The 24688-nt window shown below is 47.8% G+C and overlaps 2 protein-coding genes across 2 annotated transcripts in view; both read left to right on the top strand.

Annotated features, from left to right (window-relative positions):
- Positions 1-1800: 1800 nt before the first annotated feature.
- Positions 1801-12424, top strand: LRRC14B (leucine rich repeat containing 14B). Its single transcript, XM_038771331.1, has 2 exons — positions 1801-2705; positions 10217-12424. Exons 1-2 carry the CDS (start codon positions 1801-1803, stop codon positions 10860-10862), a joined length of 1551 nt encoding a protein of 516 aa, XP_038627259.1. The 3' UTR covers positions 10863-12424.
- A 3100-nt stretch (positions 12425-15524) lies between these two features.
- Positions 15525-24688, top strand: part of LOC119949539 (dynein heavy chain 5, axonemal-like) — a 124606-nt gene continuing 115442 nt past the window's right edge. The window contains exons 1-5 of the mRNA XM_038771398.1: positions 15525-15669; positions 17963-18057; positions 18617-18805; positions 18905-18979; positions 21933-22022. Coding sequence (XP_038627326.1) covers positions 15525-15669; positions 17963-18057; positions 18617-18805; positions 18905-18979; positions 21933-22022 — 594 coding nt within the window. The remainder of the gene's footprint in view (positions 15670-17962; positions 18058-18616; positions 18806-18904; positions 18980-21932; positions 22023-24688) is intronic.

Genomic DNA, 24688 nt, shown 5'->3' with positions numbered 1-24688 from the left:
CCTGTTTCCTACCACATGTTTGTTGAGTGTATTTTGGGGAGAATGGGAAAGCCTGTTCCCTGAACACCTGGCTGTTTTGCCCACACAACCGTTGGCATGTCACAGAGTTTTGCCTGCTTGCCAGGCCGAAAGGGTCCCCAATCTACTATGGAGAGATGTGTGGAAACGTTGATGAACTAGGACACCAGCTCCCAGGGGCCCCTTGACCACTTTATCTCAGCTGTAATTGATCCTGTCTAAAAATAGACTTAATGATATTGGCTGGGAGAGCATTCCTGCTTCAGGGAAATGAAATGGTGGTAATTTAGGCCAGTGTGGGCCTGCCCGAGCTTCAATTTGGGCCTTAGCTGCCTCAGGCCTGGGCTGGGAATGAGGTAAGTCCAGGCCCCTAAAATGAATGGGCAGAGGAACATGGAGGCAGAGGGATTTTTTGAAGCTTAGTTTCCAAGGGCACCAAGATGGAAAAGTGGTTCTTCACCAGCTGAATTGCACCAGTTCCTCTTCAAATCACAGTGGGCAACTACTGCCCTCACTGTCCCCTTTGTTCTCTGGGCTCACATCTCTGAACAGAAATCAGTCAGTGATATTTATTGAATGTTTACTGTGTGCAGACCACTGTACTAAGCGCTTGAGAGAGTACAATACAAAAGTCAGCAGAGGAGAATTGTTCCTCTTCATTTTCAAGCCAGGCTTCCAGACAACTTTCCCCTCCCTGGTCCCTAGTTCTCTCTGCTTTCAGGCCCAGTTTCAGGCCTCCTTGCAGGAGGGAGCACATTCCACCATCCCCATTGGCTGGGTTTGGAAGGAGGAAGATTGAGAGCAGTTTCCTGAGATCAGCGCTAGTCCAGACCCTGGGGCCACCTGGGCCTAGCCCTCACAGGGAAAAGAGTTCTGGGGAATGAAGAATAGTGGCAGAGCAGGGCCTCGACTCTTTCTGTCAGGTGGTCCCTTTACCCAGACACCCATCACCAAGCACCCTTCCCTCCATCCTAATGAAAAACAGCCATCCCTTTGGATCAAGCAGCTGCCAATAATGGGTTAATCAATCAATTAATGGTGCTTATTGGCTTACTTTTATGCATAAGCTTGGGAACATAGAGACAAGATCACAACCATCAAGGATTGTGATTACTTACTTCATTGTACTCTCCTTAGAGCTTAGGACAGTGCTCTGAACACAGTAACAGACACTTCCCATTCATTCAATCGTATTTATTGAGCGCTTACTGTGTGCAGAGCACTGTACTAAGCGCTTGGGAAGTACATTCTTTCCTACAATAACTTCCAGGACATTACTTTCTAACTGTTGCAACTTGCCCTTCTCATGACTTTCCTCTTCAGCCTTCAGAGTAGGCATACCCCTTTCTTTTTGAGGTGTGGCCTACTCTTCTGGGAAGAGTCATAAAAACGGCCCCTGCTCCTGTCTAGTCCTTGGCCCAGAAGGTGCTGGCACCAGGATTCTTCCTTGCAATGCTTCCCCAGAAGCCTGTGGGTGAGCAAACTGAGGTCAGAAGGGAAACCGTCCTTTAATTCGGCAATGCTGCTGAAATGAGGTGAAGAAAGAGGAGCCCAAACAGCCGAACCTTATTCCCCTTTGGCCTGGATTGATTACAGGGTCTGAGACCAAAATAAACCTGACAGAGCAGCATGTGACCGTTTGCTGTCCCCTGTCCTCGAGACCCCTCCCCCAAGGCCTGACAGCAGTTGCAGCTGCGGCCACAACTCCAAGCCAGAGAGCCTGTCTGGCAGTCCCAGCTGCCCCTGGAAGTCTCCCCACTGCCGAGCAGGCCCTGGGGAAGCATGAAGTCGCTACGCTTTGTGAGTGCGGAGGTGCTGGTGTCCAATCCTCAGGTGGCCAGGAAGAGCCTGAGGAATGTGGCGCACAATCTCTACCCACTCCTGTTTAAAGCCAGCTACCTGCTGGAGCAGGGGGAAGTGATTCACGACCTGCTGGAAAACTGGCCCCTGACAGAATTCAACCTCGGAAGCCTGCTGGGTCAGACGGCAGATCACCCAGGAGACATCAGGAGCTGGGCCTGCCGGACCTGCCTGGAGGCCTGTCTGAGAGGCCTCCGGGACTACGTGCTGAATGATGTCTCGGTGTACAGCAAGCGGTTGAGAGTGGTGGATCTTACGGGCATCAAGGATGTGGAAGTTCAGCTGTGTAAGTGCAAGAAGTCTTTGGGGAGGTGGGGCAGGACCCGGCTCCTAGCCACGCTGTGCCTGGAGCTGCTGGGGGAGATGCAGAAGCAGCAGCTGGACTCCGGGGGCTCTGGGGTCGGGATCGACGTGCTGGTGAACCTGTTTGTCACTGACGGCAACTACGAGGCAGTAGCACAGGCCTTGCAAATGAGGCGCCACTCCCCGCTGAAGCTGCGCTGCGTGACGTTCCGAGCCGACAGCCTGGACCGGGCGAAGCTCTTCTCCGTCCTCCGGCTGGCCGAGCCCGAGTCCCTGCAGAAGCTGGAGGTGGTCCACAATGTGCGGCTGCAGATGGAGCACCTGGAGGGGCTGCTTAGCCACGTGGGCTTTTCCCAGCTGGTCTCCCTCACCCTGCCGGCCCGGACGTTCGACGTGCACAGGCTCACTGCCGAGGAAGAGCTGGTCCTCGCCTCCATCGGAGAGAAGCTGAGCCAGATGCCCCATCTAACAGAGCTGAGCTTGGCTTTTTCCACCCTGACGGGGAAGCTACGAAAACTGCTCAGGTGAGATGCTGACGGGGCAGGACAGGGAATAGCTGCCCCAGGGATGCTGAGGCCCGTGACTGGGAATCCCACAAAGTCCTGTCTGCAAGCTCCTCTCACAGGTACATCCCCAGGTGAGGGACCAGATCTTTCGAGCATGTAATAATGGAAGCTGATTTCATCTGATCCTCCGTTTGGACTCCCTGGCATAACACTGAGGTGGGCTAATTTAACAATGATGGTGGTATTTGTTAAACACTTACTACGGGCCAGCTCTGTACTAAGTGCTGGGGGCAGATACAAGTTAATCAGGTCAGACACAGTCCTTGTCTCTTATATTCATTCATTCATCCATTCAATCTTAGTTATTGGGTGCTTACTGTGTGCCGAGTACTGCACTAAGTGCTTGGAAAGTACAATTCGGCAACAGATAGAGACAATCCCTACCCAACTCGCAGTCTGAGTTGGAAAAGAATGGGTATCGAAGCCCCATTTTACAGATGAAGAAACTGAGGCATAGAGAAGTTAAGTGACTTGCCCAAGGTCATACAACAGGCCAAAGGCAGAGCCAGGATTAGAACCCATGTCCTCTGACTCCCAGACCCATGCTCTTTCCACTACACCATGGCTGCAGTAAATGGTATTAGAAGGAGCCAGGAGTATGCCCACACCCACCTACCTCTGCCCATTTCCTTCCAAGAGCCAAGGCCGGTGAACACTATCATCGCTTATGCTTGCTGAGCCCTGGTCCTGCTGGGGAGAGTTGGGAGAACTGAGGGGAAAAAAAAAAAGCCAGCTCCTCATCTAGCTGGCTCACAGGATAAACTTACTAAACCATCCAGCTCTCTGGTTTTTGCCTTATGATTTGGACAGTGAAAAGAAGATTTCAAAATAGGGAGACAATGAAAAATGGGATTAATTTAGAGACATGAACCCACCATAGCCATTTCCAGGTGAGTCTGTAGAAAGCAGAGGAAAGAATGGAAAAAGATGCCCTCTCCACTCTTCATTTCATAAATTAGAAATTCTTCTTTCCTTTCCTCTTTCTAGGCTACATCTTTCTTAATCTCTTGCCCTCCTTCTCTCCCTCTCCCTCTTTCTCTCTCACACACACAAAAAGAGAGGGGAGGTGGGGGTGGGGAGAGAGAGAGAGAGACTGAAACTGCAGTGGGGTGTGATAGTGGGAGGCAGGAGGAGAAAGGGAAGAAGGGAAATTCCTGGATGTCTCCTTCTTATTTGTGGTATTTAAGTGCCTACCATGTGGCAAGCATTATAATAAGCTCTGGGATAGGTACAATATGTGTATCTACCTGTACCCCAAAGACTCTCACTCTACACCTAACAAAAAAGAAACCACTCAAAATAACCCTCCAAAAGAACCATGTATTTGAATGTCTAGATGGTTCTTTGGCCAAAAACCTTCACTGACGATGTCATAGCTCCGACAGCTGTTTCAGTACCCACAATGAGGGGTTAGACACTGTACTAGCATTTGGGAAGAAGCAAATATCAACAGAAACAGTCCATATCCTCAAAAAACCAAAAGTGCTAAACATGAGGTCAGAATAAGAGCATGGATACAGTGAGCAACACAAGAACCCAGCAGCCCCCACCCCCACCAAACCACTACTACCACCACCCGCACACAGCTGGTGTCCATAGGAATTTCCCCGGGAGGCAGTCCATTATTAATAGGTCTATTGTTCAGGGTAGAAAGGGACAAAACAATAAATGCCTGTTTTGGGAGGGGGGTGGTTGTGTGTATCCTTTCCTTAAACACTGAAATACATACTAACTAAATAAAAATTGACATTCTCAATTTCAGAACAGAACTGATTCAGAAGTTTAAAATGCACACCAGGGAAAAATTATGCCTTGTAGAAGGCAGAAAAGTTATGTGGGAGGGCCATTCATCTGGGTAATAATTATGGCATTTATTTAAGCTCTTAGCATGAGCCGAGTGCTGGTGTAGATTCAGGATAATCAGTTTGGACCCTGCCTCTGTCCCATACTCTGCTGACAGTCTAAGAGGGAGGGATGGCAAGTATAATATCCTCATTTTATGGAGATGGAAACTGAGGCACAGACAAGTTAATGGGAATTGCTCAAGGTCACATAGCAGGCCAGAGGCAGAGCTGGGGCTAGAACCCTAGTTTCCTGATTCAAGTCCCATGGTCTTTGGGTAGGACTTCAAAACCTCAAAACTCTGGGAAATAGGCTATCAGAAGCCTTTTAACAATTAATGAGATCCACTGTGAAAAACATGAATTGTAAAATAAAGTCTCATTAAGCAAAATCAAGTTAAAAATATGGATTCCAAGAGATTATATTAAATTACTAAATTGAATATTAAATTACCTGAAACATGTTGTTGCCTGACATCACATACTTTTCCTTCCTTTGATTTCAAAGCCTAAACATCAACTATGAGCTGCCACAACAGCTTTGTTTTTACTTCACAAGAAACTCTTTGAATTGCAGTCCTTATTTTGAGGAAGCAAGATTTTAATGATACTTCAAAAAATTTGAACACTTTGATTTGAAGGTGTGAGTTCTAAACAAGACATCCACAGGGCATTTACTGCCGTTTTCTATTGACTGTGGGGGATGTTGACTCCTCCAGTTTGTGGAGTTTCCCGTTGGAGATCTGCACATTTTGGCCTGGCGTCTGGGAAACAGAAACATGTAAAACCCCAGATTTTCAAGTCCCCTTAAGTGTTGCTAGTCTATCATTCGTGTGCACACATGTGGTTACAAAATTCTTCAGATCGTGATTCCCTCTTTGTGTTGAGCCTAGAAAGGAAATGCTATGCCTGGGAGAGGTGGCCAGAAGTGCTGTCCCAGCCACCCCTACCCACCATGCAGGGCTTTCATAGGTGCCTCAGTTCACAAGGGAAAAGTCCAGTTGTGTTCTCTGCTCACTGACCTATGGAGATCATCTCTGCTCCAAGCAGAGAAGCAGCATGATCTAGTAGATAGAGCAGGGGCTTGGAAGTCAGAAGGACCTGAGTTATAACGTCGGTTCTGCCGATTGCTTGCTCTGTGACCTTGGGCAAGTCACTTCACTTCTCTGTCCTTTGGTTTCTTCAACTGTAAAATGGGGATACCTGTTCTCCTTCCTACTTAGGCTGTGAGTGCCATGTTGGACAGGGACTGTGTCCGACCCAATTAACTTGTACCTATCCCAGTGCTTAGAACAGTGTCTGATGCAGAGTAAGTGCTTAACAAATACCATAAAAAACAACAGAAAAAGCCCAAACTCAGAGGAGTAGGCCCTTCCACTGCCCCCACCCACAACATATCTTGCAAGGGGGCAGGTTGTGTGCAATAGTGCATAGAGGGGGATGGTCACAGTCCGACTCTAAATCTTCCTCTCCTTGCTCCTACCCCTCCCTAGTACCCCTACCCGCTGGCTCACTTGCTCAGCCAGTCAATCTTTCATTTCTTCCTTGAGGTTCAGAGGTGAGAGAGGAGCCCTTCACCATCCCTCCCCCACAGTGCACCCCACTGTCCTGTCTGTCTGTCTCTCTCTTTGGGGAGGGTGTATGTATATATATATATATATATATATATATATATATATATATATATATACACTATGCACCTGAATATGAGAGAATCACACCTCTTAGCCTTTTGGGTGTCCACCTGAGCTGGGTGGCAACTCCTGGTTCTCTCAGGGTCAGAATGGACAGTCCAGATTTCCCAGGCTCCTACTACAGACAGGGGTTTGAGGAAGGGGCTCCCGTGACCTTTCCTTGAGACAGGAGGCCCATGGCCATCCTGGGATCCCCAGAAACAGGAAATGGAGCTCAGAGTGCCCCTGCCCATTATCTCATGTCTCTACTCCACCCATCATGCCCCTAAAAAGAAAAAAAGGGACAGAGACAGAGAGACAGTTTGAGCGTTGAGAGAGAAGTTGGTAATGGGAGACAGTGGGGACATGGGAGAGAGGTCTTATGGTGGGGAGGCACCTTTCTTTGACCCCAGGTCTCTGTGCCCTGTTAGGCTCCCTTGGTCCCTCAAGGACTGTGGCGCTGCACCTCTCTATCTCATGTCTGAGTTTCCCAGGCTCAAGGGACTTCCACTGTTTCTCTGGGACCTCTCTTCACCCCCTTCTTTCAGCATCGTACCCCATAGTGGGGTCAGCCAGGATCCAGGTATCCAACCACCCTGAGGGCCAGTTTCAGGCTGTAGCATTTTCCTGCTCCCCTCCCACTGGAAGGGGTTCATGGGGAGAAATTGGGGGCCCTTGGGGATGGAGGGAATGATGGGGAAGCCCTCTCCCTGATCTTTTGTTCAGCTTTTCCCTGGCCCCAGTCTGGCGATGGAAATTTTGGGATGATGGAAGGATTCAGCTGGGGTAGGGGGTGGGGTGGATGCCTAGCACTTTCGGACCCTCCCCAGCCCCATCAGAACCTCAGCCCCATCCACGTTCTGGTCTGAGTCACCAGACCTCAGCCTCAGCCAAGGGAGGACATGGGAGAGCTGTGGTAGACAGGCAGTGAGGAGGTGGGTCTAGGTCCCAGGCACCTGGCTCCAGGAGATCTGTGGGTACTTGAGTGATCTCTGCCTTGAGTTGAGGTGGAGAGGGAAGCAGCATCTGAGCCCCCTTTCAGGAAAGGATTGGTCTGACCCCAGGAGGAATGGTGAGGGAAGCACTGGGGCCAAATGCTTCCTCCCTACCTCCTTTTCATTGCATCCCCATTCACTGGGAGAGTCGCAATTGAGCCGAAACAGACTTGAAAAAGGGAATGGGAGTTAAAGTTGCTTAGAATTCAGTCCACGTGTGACAATTAGCCTGATGAGCCCTTCCACAAATGTCAGCTGGACTGTTGTAGTACCTCCAGATCCAGGAACTATCAGTCCCATGAATACTTAAGAGATTTAAATGACTACCCCTACTCTCATGAATATATATGGCTTGTACTCTGCCAGCCAGGGTCACCCTCACCAGTACATATAACAATAATAATAATAATGGCATTTATTAAGCACTTACTATGTGCAAAGCACTGTTCTAAACGCTGGGGAGGTTACAAGGTGATCAGGGTGTCCCACATGGGGCTCACAGTCTTCACCCCCGTTTTCCAGATGAGGGAACTGAGGCCCAGAGAAGTGAAGTGACTTGCTCAAAGTCACACAGCTGACAGTTGTTGGAGCCAGGATTTGAACCCATGACCTCTGACTCCAAAGCCCGGGCTCTTTCCCCTGAGCCACGCTGTTTCTCTAATGGCTTGACTCCTGCTAACCAGGGTGTCAGACCATGTTCCTCCAGCCCAGAACTCATGTCTTTAACAGTCGTACCAAAACCCATAGAGGAACAGGGAATGGTTGCCCAAATGGACATCTCTAGATGCCAGATGCCTGGGAGGCAATACCTTAGGGCAGCGGAGCTCAAGTTTTTTCCAAGTCTTTTTTAAGGGTTGGCCACGTGACCAGAAATCTGTATGTTCATGGGTCACATTAATTTTTTTTATTAATAGCAAAAGTGAAATATAGCATGTTGGCTATTCAGAAATATGGATTTTTAGCAGTTATGAGAAAGTTTTAAAAAACATTTCAATCAACATTATTAGTACAAAATGGACAGTTACAAATCATTGATCAATTTTGATCAAGTCAAAAGTCTCTGCCATCTCCTCCTACCTCCAAGTCATCTCTTCATGGATGTCCTGCCAGCTCTTCAGACAAATCCAATACTGAACTCATCTTCCCTCCCAAATTATCTCCTCCACCTCATTTTTCCCATCGCTGTTGACAATACAACCATGCTCCCCATCCCTCAAACCTGTAATTTTGGCTTATCTTTGACTCTTTCCTCTGTACACTACCATATTAAACCTATCACCAAATCCTGTCATTTCTGCCTCTCCAACATCTCCAGAATCCTCCCCTTCCTCCCCTTACAAACTGCCACCATGCTGGCCCAAGCACTTGTCACATCCCAACTCAACCTCCTCAGTCTCCATGCAGACCTCCCCACCTCTGGTCTCTTCCCCTCTCCAGCTCATATTTCATTTTGTGGCCCAGATCCTTTTTTCCAAAATGTCATTCTGTGCACCTTTCCCCACTCCTCAAAAATCTCCCATAGTTGCCCATTCCTCTCTACTTCAAGTAAAAACTATTTGTCCCCTATTTATCCTCACTCCTCTATGACTACCCCCTCTTCTTTCCTCTCAAGTTAATCTACTCACTGTGCCTCATTCTCATCTTTTTCATCTCCCTCTCATCTCTCTCATTCCACTTGCTTACATCCTCCCTCTGGCCTGGAATTCCTTCTCCCTTCAATTCCCACAGACCACTGCTCTCCTCATCTTCAAGTCTCCTCTGAAATCACAACTCCTCCAGGAGGTCTTCCCAAATTAATCTCTCATCTCCCCATATTATTTCCCCCACGACTACCACTTCAGCCCTTCCACTTCCCACCCAAGCTCTTGGGTGCTCCCACTCACTATTTTCAGTTATTTACAAACCTTTACACTATAGTGCTGACTTTATTTTAGTGTCTGTCTCCCCAGCTCCATTATAAGTGGTTTAAGGAGAGGAATTATATCTACTACCTCCCTAGTGTTTTGTACAGGGCTCTGCACACAGTAAGCACTCAGTAAATTGATTGATCAGTCGATTAATTGCTTAATATACTGAACTAGCCTTGAGAACTGTGAGGCCTATACGGTCAGGCCACATCTCAATTCTGACTAGACTTTACTGGCCTTGTAGTTCACATGTACTAGCTAATTATGTTACAAAAAACAAAAACTTGGCTGCCAATCTCAGGTGGGCCACACTCCACAGTCAAGAGGGTTGCACTTCACTGGTGGGCCCCACATTGGATGTCCCTGATTTAGGGCAAACCCCTTGCTTAAATCGAGAATGGAGTGAGAGGTGTCAGTAAACCTCTTCTGAATTTGCAGGAGTAAGCTGCCTCAGAGATACAAATTCTTCTTATCACCAGTACTGTATTGAATTGTACTTTCCCAAGCACTTAGTACAATGCTCTCCAAACCGTAAGCGCTCAATAAGCACCATCAGTGTGGCTCACTGGAAAGAGCCCAGGCTTGGGAGTCAGAGGTTGTGGGTTCTAATCCCAGCTCCACCACTTGTCAGCTGTGTGACTTTGGGCAAGTCACTTCACTTCTCTGTGCCTCAGTTACCTCATCTGTAAAATGGGGTTGAAGACTGTGAGCCCCATGTGGTACAACCTAATTACCTTGTATCTACCCCAGCACTTAGAACAGTGCTTGGCACATAGTAAGCGCTCAACAAATACCATAATAATAATTATTATTATTATTGACCAATACTGATAATATGTCAGAAAAAGCATTTAAGCATTTTTAATCCTCTCCTTCTCTGCTCAGCAGTGATCAGGGAACATGTCTACCAACTCTGTTGTCTTGTATACTCCCAAACAGTTAGTACAGTGCTCTGCACACAATAAATGCTCAATAAATACCATTGATTGATTGATTAATTAAAGGGGATTTCCTGCTCTCTCTACCATGTTTACGTTCCACTTTGTTCTGCAGCCCACTGAGAACGCCCCTCCGAGCTCTGGAATTGGCCAACTGCTCCCTGAGTTATGCAGACATGGCCTTCCTAGCCAATGGCCTCCACTCCTTCCACCTTGAGGTGCTGGATCTCAGTGGGCACAGCGTGGTTGCCCTCTACCCTTCGACCTTCTTCAAACTGCTCAACCAGGCCTCCCAGACCCTGAGAATCCTCTCGCTGGAGGAGTGCAGCATCGAAGATTCCCACGTCAACAGGATGATCATGGGTTTGATCCCTTGCCAGAAGCTGCAGGAGTTCAAATTCCTTGGGAACCCGCTGTCCTCCCGAGCTTTGAAATGCCTCTTCAGGGCTTTCACAGAGCTCCCCAAGCTGAAGTCCATCGAGTTCCCGGTGCCAAAGGACTGCTATCCTGATGGCACCAGCTACCCACTTGATGACTCCAGCCTCCCCAATTTCGATCATCAGAAATATGAGGAGATTGCGAGGCAACTTCAGGCAATATTGCTTCAGGCCAAGCGGGATGACATTAAGGCTTCGACCCCACTCTACGGAAGCTATGATCCAGATATCCATGAGACGAGTAATGAACTGGGATCTTTCTTGCTTCAGTCTCTCAAAAATGCCTTAGAAAATTTTAGCACCGCACTACAAAGAATGGAGTAGAGGCTTTGAGGTGAATAGTGAGCTACAGGGAATCCCAATTGTACCTGCCCTAAACACGTGAGCTCACTTCAAGGCTGAACCGAATCCCACACCTCCAACCTGACTGGTCTCCTCTACCTGTTCGGCATATTTATCTACCGAACTGGACCATGAATAGGTGGTCTTTTACGTCCTACTCCTAGAATGGGATAAAGCTACAGCATGAGAGGTTATAATCATAAAAATGGGCAGAGACCTGATTTATGCGGCAGAATTTTCAGAAACAAAGACATTAAGGAACCTTCCCTTGAAGCCTTGGCTGGAGCAGGAGGCACTGGCATGGGATTCCAGATCTTTAGTTAGGAAGAGGGCAGGAAAGGACAGGAAAATTCCCAGGAAAGACCAGTCTGAGGTTTGAAGGGATAGGATAAGTGAGAATCAAACAGAGGTCATAAATGACAGAAAATGTGAAAAGCTTGGGGAAATAGGACTGAAAATGGCTGGAAGAGAAGGATAGGGAAGATTAAGAGGGGTACAAGGAAAGAGATGGGAATTATATTGAAGCATTGGCTTCCTATGAGGGGTGGTGGCAGTTACACTGAACAGGAATGTTGGAGAAATGGTATGAAGACATAGTAGTCAATAGGTCCTTTAGACAGGACTCCTAGTGTGGCAGCGGAATGCTTGGAGAAGCAGCACTGATGGCTTCTCTCCTTATCCAAATATCATCCAAATAACATTTTTTGACTAGATCTAACATTTTTTTAATAATCCAGCAGTGGTCTATCGTTTAGAAATCATCCAGTCCTTTCTTGAGCCTTCTGACGTCTCTTAACTCTCCCTCTAATAGCACACTATAAACTTCTTACCCCTTTATTTATTCATATTCTTTTTGAACCCACTCCTGTTTTCGGCCTGCACAGAGTTATCCTTGGCTTCGAAGGTAACGCTGCTGTTGGTGAGAGTGAATCCACGGAATTGAATATTACACAGAAAATCGCATGCACACGGTGTCCGTGGAAATTCAGAACTTCATCCTTTCTTATCCCTTGCCATTTGGGATGAGCGTTGCTCAGACCCAGTGATTAGGAGGGGAGAGGTTTGTCCCACAGCTGGCAGAATGTGCACAAAAGTAGTTTTTGCAGTAGGGGTGATATTAATCCAAGCTGAGCAATCCACACTCTGTCACGTGGCCTCTCTATGACTAGTGACATGCATTTCAAGATGGCTGAAATGGTTCTCCCTTGTGTCATCGAACAGAATATCCCTGAGACCTCCACAGTGGCCAACACCATTTTGTTAGTATAATACCGGCTCCAGATGGTAAGGGAAGGAAACGGTCATCTCAGGGGGTAGCAATGTGCCACCTGCCCCTCTAAGGATGGCCCCCATATGGAACATTCAGAATGTCACCCACATCAGGAAGACCCCCCCTCCACCTCTGCACAGAGCCCCCGCCATCTCCCCCCACTGCATGCACGAGAGCCATCTTTCTTTATTCTTCTCTATTATGAGATCCTCTGCTTCCTCACGCTCTGCTAACAACTCTCCCTCACCAATCCACCCCACAGACCCTCGTAATAAAGGAGTCCGCTAAAAAGGTTTGGTGTTTGTTTCTTATTCTTTTATTTAATTGTTTGTTATTTATTTAAGTTCTGGGGAGCTGCAGGATAGTAGTGAGCAGCTTGATTTGAGGGGCCCCAGAGCTGTGAGGACTGCTTGCTCTGGGCCCCAGGGGCAGTAGGGAAGCTGCCTGCTTCCTTCAGGCATGGAAATCTGGGGTCTGCTCTCCCACCCAGGGCTGGAGGGCCAGTGGACAGTACAGAGATCCCAGGGGTCCCAGAGACACAGAGGATGGGATCGCAGGGCCGGACAAACCACAAGATGGAATCTGCCAGCTTCATCCTGCCACTTGTCTCTCCTGACTCTGTGGGAACAAGTTGGAACAGTCTTGTGAGATGATGGCCTCAAAGAGGCTACCCCTCATGACAGTGAGAAGCTTCTGCAGTACCTGCTCCTTCAAGGCAGATGTGTTGTTGCTGTGGGCTTGCTCCAACTTCGCACCCTCTGAGGAAAGAACCAGGCCCAAGCTTGGTGGATCCCAGCCCCAAATACCCCCCAAATGAAATACCTGCTGACCTTACCCAAATTTTGCTACAAGGTCTCCCAGCCCCCTCCCTTTATAAACAGAAGTGGCCTCCCAAAAGGGATTAGATTCCTCTGGGATCCCGCATTTCTGAAGACCTCAGGACACCTGGAGGTCCTGGTTGTCCCCTGAGTGGGAGTCAGACGATCATCCTCTCTCCCTGACTCTGCCTCCTAATTCTGACTCTTCCTTTTTCTCACCTCTTTTCTTCTTGCCAAAGTCCCTAGCACCTGGGGAGGCTGCTGTCTGGCCACTGGAATGCTGATCTGCTGGAGAAACACCCAGACCTTATCTCTCTGACTCCAACCAGAGTAAAGAGAGTCCCTGATTCTTCCAGTGCTCCAGAACCGGGCAACTGGGCACTGCAATGCAGTCACTCTGGCTCAATTTATGTGATAAAGATTCTTCCCATCACTTGGCTCTTACAGAAAGACACTGACATACAATTAAAACGCAATAGTTTGTGCAAGTTCGGCAGGTGAGCATTTTCAAATATTTCAGTTTGAAGAAAGATCAATCCATAGTCATCATCCTCAGCCCTCTGCCCCAGGAGCAATCCCCATAATAATAATAATAACATTTATTAAGTGCTTACTATGTGCATAGCACTGTTCTAAGTGCTGGGGAGGTTACAAGGTGATCAGGTTGTCCCATGGGAGGCTCACAGGCTTCATCCCCATTTTACAGATGAGGTAACTGAGGCACAGAGAAGTTACGTGACTTGCCCAAAGTCACACAGCTGACAGTTGGTGGAGCCAGGATTCGAACCCATGACCTCTGACTCCAAAGCACGTGCTCTTTCCACTGAGCCATGCTGCTTCTCATAAGGCAGGCAGTCTCAGGGTTATAATGGGAGAGTCACTCAATAAGCATAGAAGCAACTAGTCAGCAGAGTCCAGGAATAAGAGACCAGGCCTGCAGTAAAAACACACTGGGTTTTAATCTCCATTCTTTGACTTCTCTGGGTTTCTCTTTGCCATATGGGCACTGAAATTCCCAGCTCTTCTTCCACACCTTATGGCGATATTAGGAAGATTTATCTTTCACTGGCATTCTGAATTGCTTGGCTCCAATGACTGCCATGTTCTCCAAGCAAGCTCCTCCACTCCATTATTTTTGTGGTCTAGTGGAAAAAACACAGGGATGCAAGTCAGGAGCCTTGGTTTTTGCCCCAGCACTAATACTACTCTGTAATGTGATCTCAGGTGAGTCAACTATCCTTTTTTGGGCCCCAGTTTCCTAATCTGTAAAATGCGGATAATAATACTTATTCTTCCTACCTAATAATATAATCATTAAAAAGATGGTATTTATTGAGCACATATTATGCGCCTGGCACTGGGGTAGAGACAAAATAGTCAGATTGGACACAGTCCCTGCCCTAGATGGAGTTCACGGCTTGAAAAGGGGAAAGAACAGGTACATTTATTCCCTTCTTACAGATAAGGAATGAAAGAGGCAGAACACCAGGTACTGCAAACATCAAACATGACAAAACATCAAAGGACAGTCTTTTCATGTGCACAATGTGGCAGAGACTGTGAGGCCTGCATAGGCCTATGCAGCCACACACACGCACACACACACACACACACACACACACACACACATATACAGAAGTTAAATGACTTGCCCAATGTCACACAGCAAGCAAGAGACAGAGCTGGGATTAGAACCCAGGTGCTCTTTCCATCAGGCCACATGGCCCTTCTCCACATGTTCCAGGAGCCAGAATCACCCCCTTGGCTCTAATGAATGGGTGGATGTTGGGAGATTCCAGTCCCTTTGGGGAATGCCAGAGTTGTCACAGGAGACCTGGCTAGAATGAGAGTTCATAAATTTCCCTCAAATCTTGCTCTAGTGAATCCTTGAGTATGGGTGCTCAGGATGATGGTGGGAGGGGGAAGGGGGGTACCCTGAGCCAATCAGAACCTTCAGAAAGGGCCAAGCCCTCCCCCATCCCCCAGGCCTCTGGACAAGAAGGAAGAAGCCCCCCAGCCATGAGGCTTCCCTCCAGGTTTCTTCTGAGGGTGGGGAGAAGGGAGGAGTTTTTCTGAGACCTCAAAGCCACCCTGGAGGCTAGGGTGGGAGGTAGGCCAGGCTCTGTTCTCCAGTGTTGACTAAACAGGGTGAGGTTGGAGGGCAGTGATGCGGCTAGCCAAGGGAGCTACCCTGCTGAGACATCCATTGTGTTGCAGGTTTACCGCCGGATGCATAGCAACAGAGGCTGGGCTGGACCGGCCCCTCTTTAAATCAGGCCCGGCAGCTGGGTAGACCCAGCTCTAACTCGTGGGAGTTGCCATGGCAGCTCAGCCCTCTCCTGAGGGAAAGTTCTGAGGAGCAGCAGCTTCCCGGAGCTGCTCCCTGACTCGGCGGCCAGGATCAGGACTGTGGCCGCTCACCCCCCAAGACTTCCAGGCCAGGGTCCCTCACCTGCCCCAAGGAACTGGGACATTGCTGCTGCTGCCTGCTAGCACAACTCTGGGCTGGGCCCGAGACAGGGTCTGGGTCTGGGCTACCAAGTTTGGGCAGGGGACATGGAGGATTCCGGGGAAGGAGCTGAGTCGGGGCAAGGAGAGGATGGATTCCAGCCCCCTGCCTCGGAAACGGAGAAAGACCCGAGTGCTATGACTGACTTCCTCAAGCCTCTGCTCTCCCCACCTCTTGTTGCAATCAAAAAAGGTACTAGGGACCCTCTGTGGGGTGGGCCAGGGTCTCTGTCTTTCTCTGAAGGGGCACTCTAGGTCTGAGGAAGCTAGAAAAATCCACCCTCTGTGGTGAGGAGCGGCCCCATAGGCTCCTTCTCTCCCCATCCCTCCACCCGACCTTAACTCCTCTGTGTGTCTCGAACTGTGCCCTGCCTGGATCCTCTATCCCAACCCATCCCATTCTCCAGGAGGGAGAGCCTGGGACTCTGCAGCTCTCCAACCCCCTGGAGTCTTCATTCTGGCCCAGCAGCTGAGCTTCCTGAGGCAGGGCCTGGCTGAAGCTTGCCAGAGAGTCAGGGAGTCAGGCTCTGCTGGTCTGAGGTTCCATGCTTTGCCTTCCTCCCTGACCCAGAGAGTGTTGGGGGAGTCAGAAATGGACTTTCTCCAAGTTTTTGGTGCTGGCTAACCAAGTGTCCAGGCTCCCCCCCCACCCCCCACCCCGTGTTTGGAAACCATGGCAACCTGGTGTCCTATTTCCATGTTAAATCTAGAGGCCAAGCCTAAACCTGCTGCCTGAGCAACGCGCTGAGCTGCGTATTTGGAGAAGTTACATAGGAAGGAAAAAGCATTTTTACTGGGACAAGAATATTGTGGGATGCAGGTTAGCCTAGTGAAGAGAAAGAAGGTATAGGAAGGAGGTTCTAGCTCTGACTTTGCCCTGCTTTATGATCACATGGGCAAGTTCCTGGCCATTCAGTGTCTCTGTTTCCTCATCTTTGAAATGAGAATAATAAGGCCTGCTTCACCATCATTTGGTGAGGACAAAATGAGTTCATGGGCAACATTCTCTTTCTCCGAACAGTGTCGGAGGGCAGGGCTCCTAAAAGCCACCTTTAGAGTTTTCAGAATTCTGGGGGGCCATGCCAGTTGTAACCACTAAAGCAATGGCAGTCTGGGGATTGTGCCCCCCCCCCCCAACCCCCCGCCCCAGATCTACTTATTTATTTAGTGCTCTTTCATTTTGAATGTTGTGTTTTTAATTGCTTCCACTGTTTGTAACTTACTTCCCATTTAGACTGTGAGTCTCCTGTGGCTCAGGGATGGGGGTCTGAATTATTTATTTTGTATCCATTCATTCATTAATACAATCGTGTTTATTGGGCACTTACTTTGTGAAGACCACTGTACTAAGCATTTGGGAAGTACAAATCAGCAACATATAGAGACGGTCCCTACCCAACAATGGGCTCTATCTATCCCATCCCCTATCCCAGTGCCTAGCACAGACTAAACTGTAACAGATAAATCATCTTCTAAAACTGATGTGACAGCACTTTGGAAAAATGAAAGTGTTATTGGAGTAGTTTATTGAAAGAGTATCAAAATTTCAAAGATCCACACTTGTAATCACTGAAATTTTCCCTTCTCAAGCACTAGAAGTTAGACAAATTGATTGGTGAAATACATTGCTCCAAGTTAGTTATTGTGATGCTCCCCTATCTCCTCAGCCCTGGGTCCCAGCAGAAGTAGTCCCAAGAGCCACTTAGGAGAGCTCAGGTCCCTATAACATCTACTGGGTCCTGATGCCCTCAGTGGAAACAGCCCGGGCTTTGGAGTCAGAAGTCATGAGTTCAAATCCCAGCTCCGCCACTTGTCAGTTGTGTGACTTTGGGCAAGTCACTTCACTTCTCTGAGCCTCAGTTCCCTCCTCTGTAAAATGGAGATGAAGACTGTGAGCCCCCCGTGGGACAACCCAATCACCTTGTAACCTCCCCAGCGCTTAGAACAGTGCTTTGCACATAGTAAGCACTTAATAAATGCCATTATTATTATTATTGTTTACAGCCAAGTGTTGGCTCTATCTTCACCACATCTCCTGGAACTCCTTCCCCCTTCATATCGAACACACCATCACTCTCCCCACCTTCAAAACCCTCCTAAAATCGCTTCTCTTCCAAGAGACCTTCCCTGATTAAGCCCTCATTTCCCCAATTTGCCCTTCCTTCCTCATCACCTTTAAACTCAGATCTGTCCTTAAGCACTTGATATTTACCCCATCCTTAGCCCCACAGCATTTATGTACATATCCTTATTCTCTCCCAATTCCCCTAACTGTAAATTATTTAATGTCTGTCTCCACCCCCAGACTGTAAGCTCCTTGTGGGCAGGGATCATGTCTATCAACTCTAGTGTATTGTACTCTCCCGAATGCTTAGTACAGTGCAGGCACAAAGTAAGTGCTCAAAAAATACTATTAATTGATTTAATGATTGATTGATTAAGGTTCTAAGTGATTTCCCCCTCTAATACAAATTTATTTCCCCTAGATGTTGAAGGAAAGAACGACAACCTCGGAGGAGTTTCTAAAATGAAGGGTGCTGGGTCAGCTTCACCAGTTTCCCCTTCCCCAGCAGCTCTGCCGGCAAGTACCCTGATTGAACAGAGTACTTCCCCCATCTTGACTTCCTGGGTTATTTATGGGAAGGAGGCATGTTAGTACCTGCCTACTGGCATCCTGCTCCCTCCATGGAACAGAGGTTCACTGGGTGAGGAACATTATCAGGAGAGAGACATGGCATATCCTCTAGTCTTCATTCAGGCAAATATGTGTTGCTACTCCTCGGAAGCTGAGTTGAAGGTGGGAAAGGAAGTTTATTCTCTAAGTGACTGTGAGAAGATGAAATGAGCCTGGTTGGGAGTTGGACATAGCTAAACCAACAGCACCAATTTCCATCTGTTTTCTTGGTTCAGGTTGCGCAAGGGGAACAGGAAAAGAAACAGGACCAGAAAGAGAAGTCTTTTCATGCCTGCATCCTGCTATCTGTCCTTTTGCCCTGGCCCTGCCTGCCTTCCCAGGGAGAGTAGTTGGTGGTTTTTGACCTCTTGACTTATCGACCTTTGATTCAGTAGGTCATGGCTAGTAATGGCTTCATCAGTTTGCACACTTAAGTTGCTCAAAAATCTTGCATTTTCTCCACCAGGCAACTGGGAAGAAGACTGTTCCTCTTTCCAGTGAAGCTCGAAAAGAACTCGCCAAGCAGGTCAAAGTCACTAAAGAAGAGAGAAGGGCTCAGTTAGATGCCAGACATAAGTATCTGATACTCAGATTAGCTGATGGCATAGAGTTAAGCGAGCAAGATGTTGAATATGCCATCGTTTCTGATGAAAAGGTAGATATAATTTGCTCTGTACAGTTTTGGATGGATGCTTGATATGCAATTTTATATTTCCTCTAACCAGCACTAACCAGCCTCTTTTGTGTTACTTAGTTTCACATGGTGGGAGAATTCTTTGCATCCAACGGACCTAAAAAATTACTTTTCTTTTACCAAGATGTCCATCAGGTACGTTTTTTCCTTATTTCTATTGCAAATAGCACAGTAATCATCAGAAATTTTGGAAGCATATGTTTATTAAGTGATTTAGAGGACCTCTCTAACTCCATAAACAAAAAATAATTATGACATTTATTAAGCGATAGCTATGTGCTACAACATGAGTAGTGATAAGCAGTTTTGAGATTCGGTACAGTCACTGTCCCACACTGAGCTTACAATCCATCTTATCTCCATTTTACAGATGAGGAAACTAAAGCACAGAGAGGTTAAGTGACTTATCCAAGGGCACACAGTGATAGGCCAGTGATACAGATGGGACTTGAGTGAAGGTCTCCTGACCCCCAGTCCCCTGCTCTTTCCACTAGGCCATGTTGCCCGACCCTAGGCAGCCAAGTTTCCATGAGGCTCCAAGACAGCAGTCCTGCACTACCTGCTAGCTGGGATAGCAAGTCTATTTTTGCTGTTGTGTTCAGGGCTGGAGGAATGGCAGGGGACGGGGAGGGGACTAGACCTTCCACAAACCCTCACCTCAGTAAGGCTGCAAACTCACCCCCAGGCAGCAACCCCTCTGAAATCTCCCAGCATAGGCCCTGGACTCTGCTGCAGCCAGCTGCACTCCAGCTGGGAGATGGTCTGCCCTGGTCCAATCGCTGAGCAGTGGAGACAAAAGCATCAGCCCGGACTGGCAGGACCAGGTCTCCTCCAGTCTCAGAGCAACACTGTCCCTGGACAGGTCACAGTTCCCAACCCTCACCAGGGTTGCCATGGCCCCTTGGGGACAGTTGTCTAGGCCAGGCTCTTGTGTGTTGTGGGGGAGGGAAATTGTGTGCAGTAGGAAAACCATGGGGTAGAGCATGGAGGGAAAAAAGGATGAGGCATAAGGGTGCAGTGCAACCCAATGGCCTCTTACGCTAAGTCGTGGGCTCATGTAACACAAGGAACTGATGTTATGAGAAGCAATCTGTGCATATACTATGACATAATGACATCATTTGGAATGAAGGGGGCTAGGGGGACAATTCAGAATCTAGTTACGTCTAAAGGGAGCAGGGCCTAGAACAGTGTAGGCCAGAGAGGGACAGAGAGGTGGGGGGAAGAAGAGAGAAGGGAGAAAGGAGATCTTTATCCACTTGTCCTAGGCCATTCTGTTCCACTTGGAAAATCTGAAATCCTACTGCTCTTTTCAGAAAGTTTTCTCCCTGGATCTCTAATCTAATCCTCCTCAACTTCTTGTTTGCTTTAGACACCGTGAACCACTCCCTTCTCCTAGAAACTCTATTTCATCTTTGTTTTAATAAAACAGTTCTCTCCTAATACACCTCTTACCTCGATGACCATTCATTCTTGTTTGCTGATTCCCCTTCTATCTCTCATCCTCTAACTGCGGACATCCCTCAAGGCTCAGTTCTGAATCCCCTTCCATTCTCACTTTTTACTTATTCCCTTGGAGAGCTCATCCACTCCCAAGACTTCATCTATCACCCCTATTCAGGTGATTGCCAAATCTACCTTGCTAGCCCCAAACTCTCACCTCTGCTGTCTTGCATTTTCTTTTGCCTAAAGGGTAAATTCCACAAGGATGTCACACCAACACTTTAAGCTCAGTGTGTCTAAAACTGAACTCCTCTTTCCTCCCAAATCCCCAAATCCTCTCCTCCTCCTAGCTTTCCCATCAGAGTTGACAGCATCCCCATCCTACCTGCCCCAGAAACTCATATCCTCGGCTTGTCATCTTCAACCCTTCATTCTCTTTCAACTCTCATTTTCAGCTTATTGCTACATCCTGTTGGTTTTTCCTCTGCAACACTTCCAAGATTCACCCCTTTTCCATAATAATAATAATAATAATAATGGCATTTATTAAGCACTTACTATGTGCAAAGCACTGTTCTAAGCGCTGGAGAGGTTACAAGATGATCAGGTTGTCCCACAGGGGGCTCCCAGTCTTAATCCCCATTTTACAGATGAGGTAACTGAGGCACAGAGAAGTGAAGTGACTTGCCCAAAGTCACACAGCTGACAATTGGCGGAGCCAGGACTTGAACCCCTGACCTCTGACTCTAAAGCCCGTGCTTTTTCCACTGAGCCATGCTGCTTCCCATCCATCCATTTCCATCCATTTCCCATTTCCATCCAAATGAAAATCACTTTGGTGTAGGTGCTCGTCATTTCCTGACTAAACTATTTCATCGGCCTCCTCACTGACCTCCCTGCCTCCAGTTTCCCCTCTTTCTGGCCCATTTTTCACTTTGCCTCCCTGCTCATTTTCCTTAAATATTGTCTTGCACAAGTCTCCCTATGCCTTAAAAACTTGTAATCTTTACCCACTCCACTCTGTATCAAGGAAAAATTCCTAACCATTAGCTTTAAGGAACTCCATCAGCTTTCACCCCCTTACTACCTACTCTCTTCTCCCATGGTACCCCAGGTCACACTCTTTTCTCTTCTCAAGTTCACCCTTTCTCTGTGCCTCATTTTTTACTTTCCCTCCTCTGACTCCTTGATGACACCCTCCCTTCTGCCTGGGACTCCTGTTCTTTTCCCCAGCTTAAAGTCCCTTAATGACTCCTCACTAGGTTTTCTGGTGATGTGTCTCAAATTGGGATGCCTGGTCACCTAAGTTGGGGGGGGGGCATGTTTCAAGGAGTGCCCAGAAGACAATAGATGTACCCCCAAAACACAGAACTTTGACATGGCCTCTGAGGATTTTCATGGCTCAGTTCTTCCCCTAATCAGGGAAGTAAATCAGGCTTGATGTAATTTAGATCACTCTTCAATTTCTTTCCCAATTCTTTAAGGATTTGAGGAAGAGCTTGGGAAACTGCTAAACCTCTCAGGGGCTGGAAATGGCATTGAGCTGATATTACTGGAATGCTCAGAGTAAATACACTGAATTAATTATTTGTTCTATTCTATTCATTTCTATTCATTTTCATTTTTATTGATTTTGTTTTACCAGCAAAAATTGAATGGTTTGTCATTGGCAGATGGTTCTGGTCCTAATTCCCTGCTGCTGAAGAAGCTTTTTCTCACTGAGGGCTCCACTGAGGTAATTTCAGAGTGGGAACTGTGGAGAAAGATGGTGATTGTGGCAAGTGGATCTAGAGCTAGGCTCCTGGAGTTCTGCAGTTCAGTCCAGCAGGTAGCCACAGCAGGGGAATGCCAGGGCAACCTTCCATTCTACCTTCTGATCCCTCCAGGGAAGCCAGTTGGGTTCTGTGCTGGCTCTAATGGCTGCTGGGTTCTGAAGAGTCAAATCTGGTAGGGAGAACAAGACCTTGGCAGGTCCAGCCCAATAGCAGCCACAGCAGCATTAGGCTAGACTGAGGTCTTCTCTGGGAAGGCGATAATAATAATAATAATTATTATTATTGTTATTATTATTATTATTATTATTGTAGTATTTGTTAAGCACTTTCTGTGTGTGCCGGGCACTGTACTAAGCACTGGGGTGAATACAAGCAAATCGGGTTGGACACAGTCCCTATCCCATGTGGGACTCACAGTCTCTATTAGCATACTACAGATGAGGTAACTGAGGCCCAGAGAAGTGAAGTGACTTGCCCAAGGTCACACAGTTGACAGGTGTTGGAGCCAGGATTAGAATCCATGATCTTCTGACTCCCAGATGAATCATTTCACTTCTCTGTGACTCAGTTACCTCATCTGTAAAATGGGGATTAAGACTGCAAGCCCCATGTGGAACAGGGACTGTGTCCAACCCGATTTAATTGTATCCACACCAGTACTTAGTACAGTGCCTGGAACATAGTAAGTGCTTAATAAATACCATTATTATTATTATTATTTGGTTGAATTATGAATTTGTCTGGGCTGCCTATCAAATCTAGCAGTCCTCAGTAGAAGGGGTTGAACTGTAACCCAACATGGCACTGCCTCCCCCCGTCCCCCCCGGCCAGTCATATAAAGCAATCTGCTGCTGGGCTGGTGCCCACCTCCCATGCAAATCCATGCAGCTCGGATGGAGGCCAGGCAGTGGCCGCAGCACTCCACAATCTGGGGCTCTCCCTTACCCCCGACTGCTGCTGGTCTCAAGGGATTTATTTTTTTCAGATTTTTTAATAAAAAGACATCAAACACAGGGCTTCTCATTTCATCTCCTCTCCCTGGCTGCCTGCGTTCCCTGCTTCGGCTGCCACTCTGGAACCCGGGCTTGGGAGATGATTCTCTGGCTGCATGTACCCTCTCGAGGAGCTGAGATGGAGCCATTTTAGTTTCTGCCGCTTTCTGCTTGGAAGTGGAGGGACAAGGGCTTTCCACTCATTCATGCATTCATTCAATTAATTCCAGCATATTCATTGAACGCTTACTATGTGCATAGCGCTGTACTAAGCATTTGGGAAAGTACAATACAACAATAAACAGTGCCATTCCCTGCCCACAACGAGCTCACAGTCTGGAGTTGGGGAGGCAGACATCAGTACAAATAAATAAAATTACACATATATACATAAGTGCTTTGGGGCTGGGAAGGGGAAAGAGCAAAGGGATAAATATGTATGTATATAAGTGCTCCAGTGGCTGCTGTGAAATCTGGGCTAATGAGGGGGAAGGTGGACCTCATTACCCCCTCCCCTGCTGGAGCGGCCACTTTGCCCCCTGGTCCCGTGGTAAAGACCATGCACACATGTCCCCCTTCACTCACACAGCCCCTCTGCCTCCTCTCTGTCCCCTGGAAGGGCAGCAGCCTTGGGGGCCAGGGACTGTGTAGAGAAAGCAGAGACAGAGCTGCTTTGGTTTGGGAGAAAACTGTGTGCCCACGTGTGCTTAGTAGACAGTCCTCTCCCTGCTTGCACAATTGCTCACTGTTCCAGACACCCGCAGCCAGCCTGAATTCCTTCCTCCTACAGAGTTTCATGGAAAGTCCCAACTCCCACTTCCCTGGCATCACCCCTGGTCAGACAATAGAGTGACCTCGTAATTTAAACTCTGAAGATGATTAATCAGTAACCATTATAAACCTCTCATTTATCATATTGTCTTGAAGGATTTCTCCTGATGAATGGTAGTAGTGCAAAATGCAGCAATCCATCATGGAACCCATACTGCATAAAGATAAATTGAATTCAAACAAAAACTGCCAACCTGGGCTTTCCTCATGTATGCCAAAGGTTCTTTTAGATGCTCTGGTAGTGCCGCAGGTTGGCAAGGTGAAGGGAACACATTCTGAAGTTTCTTCTGCCAACCTGATGCTTTTAAGAATGCCTTAATACCTTACTTAGAGACTCAAGTTTAATTTCAGGTCAGTGAAGACTCTCCCGGTTTCCCCGTATGTCCGACAATTCTTCCTTGGTGACAAGAATGTAACTTTGTCGGGGAAAAAAGAGCTTTGCTCTGGCTGAAAAAAGGCTCCTGGATGTTTCCCAGCTTCTCTGCTCCTTTTCAGGACAGCATTGGAAATGCAGCCTCGGTTCCAACTCTCATATGTTTGCTGTGCTTTCCCCTTGCTCTGAGCTGAGCCGAGGCGTAGGGATGATTGGTGGGGGCAGCAGCTGCTCCAGCTACCAGGAAAGCCCACACAACTGCAAGACCCTTGGCTGCTTATTTGTGTTCCCCCACAGGGACGAAAGGTCCTGGAGGGCAGCAACTCGGCTCCCCTGCTCCGGGAGTCCCTTTCCCTATCTCTACCTTCCCCTGTTGCTCTTCACCTTACCACTGCCTTACTTTCATGTCTACTCTACCCTATTGTCTTGT

The sequence above is a fragment of the Tachyglossus aculeatus genome, chromosome X2, assembly GCF_015852505.1.
Source record: "Tachyglossus aculeatus isolate mTacAcu1 chromosome X2, mTacAcu1.pri, whole genome shotgun sequence".
Lineage (NCBI taxonomy): Eukaryota > Metazoa > Chordata > Mammalia > Monotremata > Tachyglossidae > Tachyglossus > Tachyglossus aculeatus.
The sequence above is the reverse complement of the archived record's forward strand: the minus strand, read 5'-3'. Positions and strand labels throughout refer to the sequence as shown.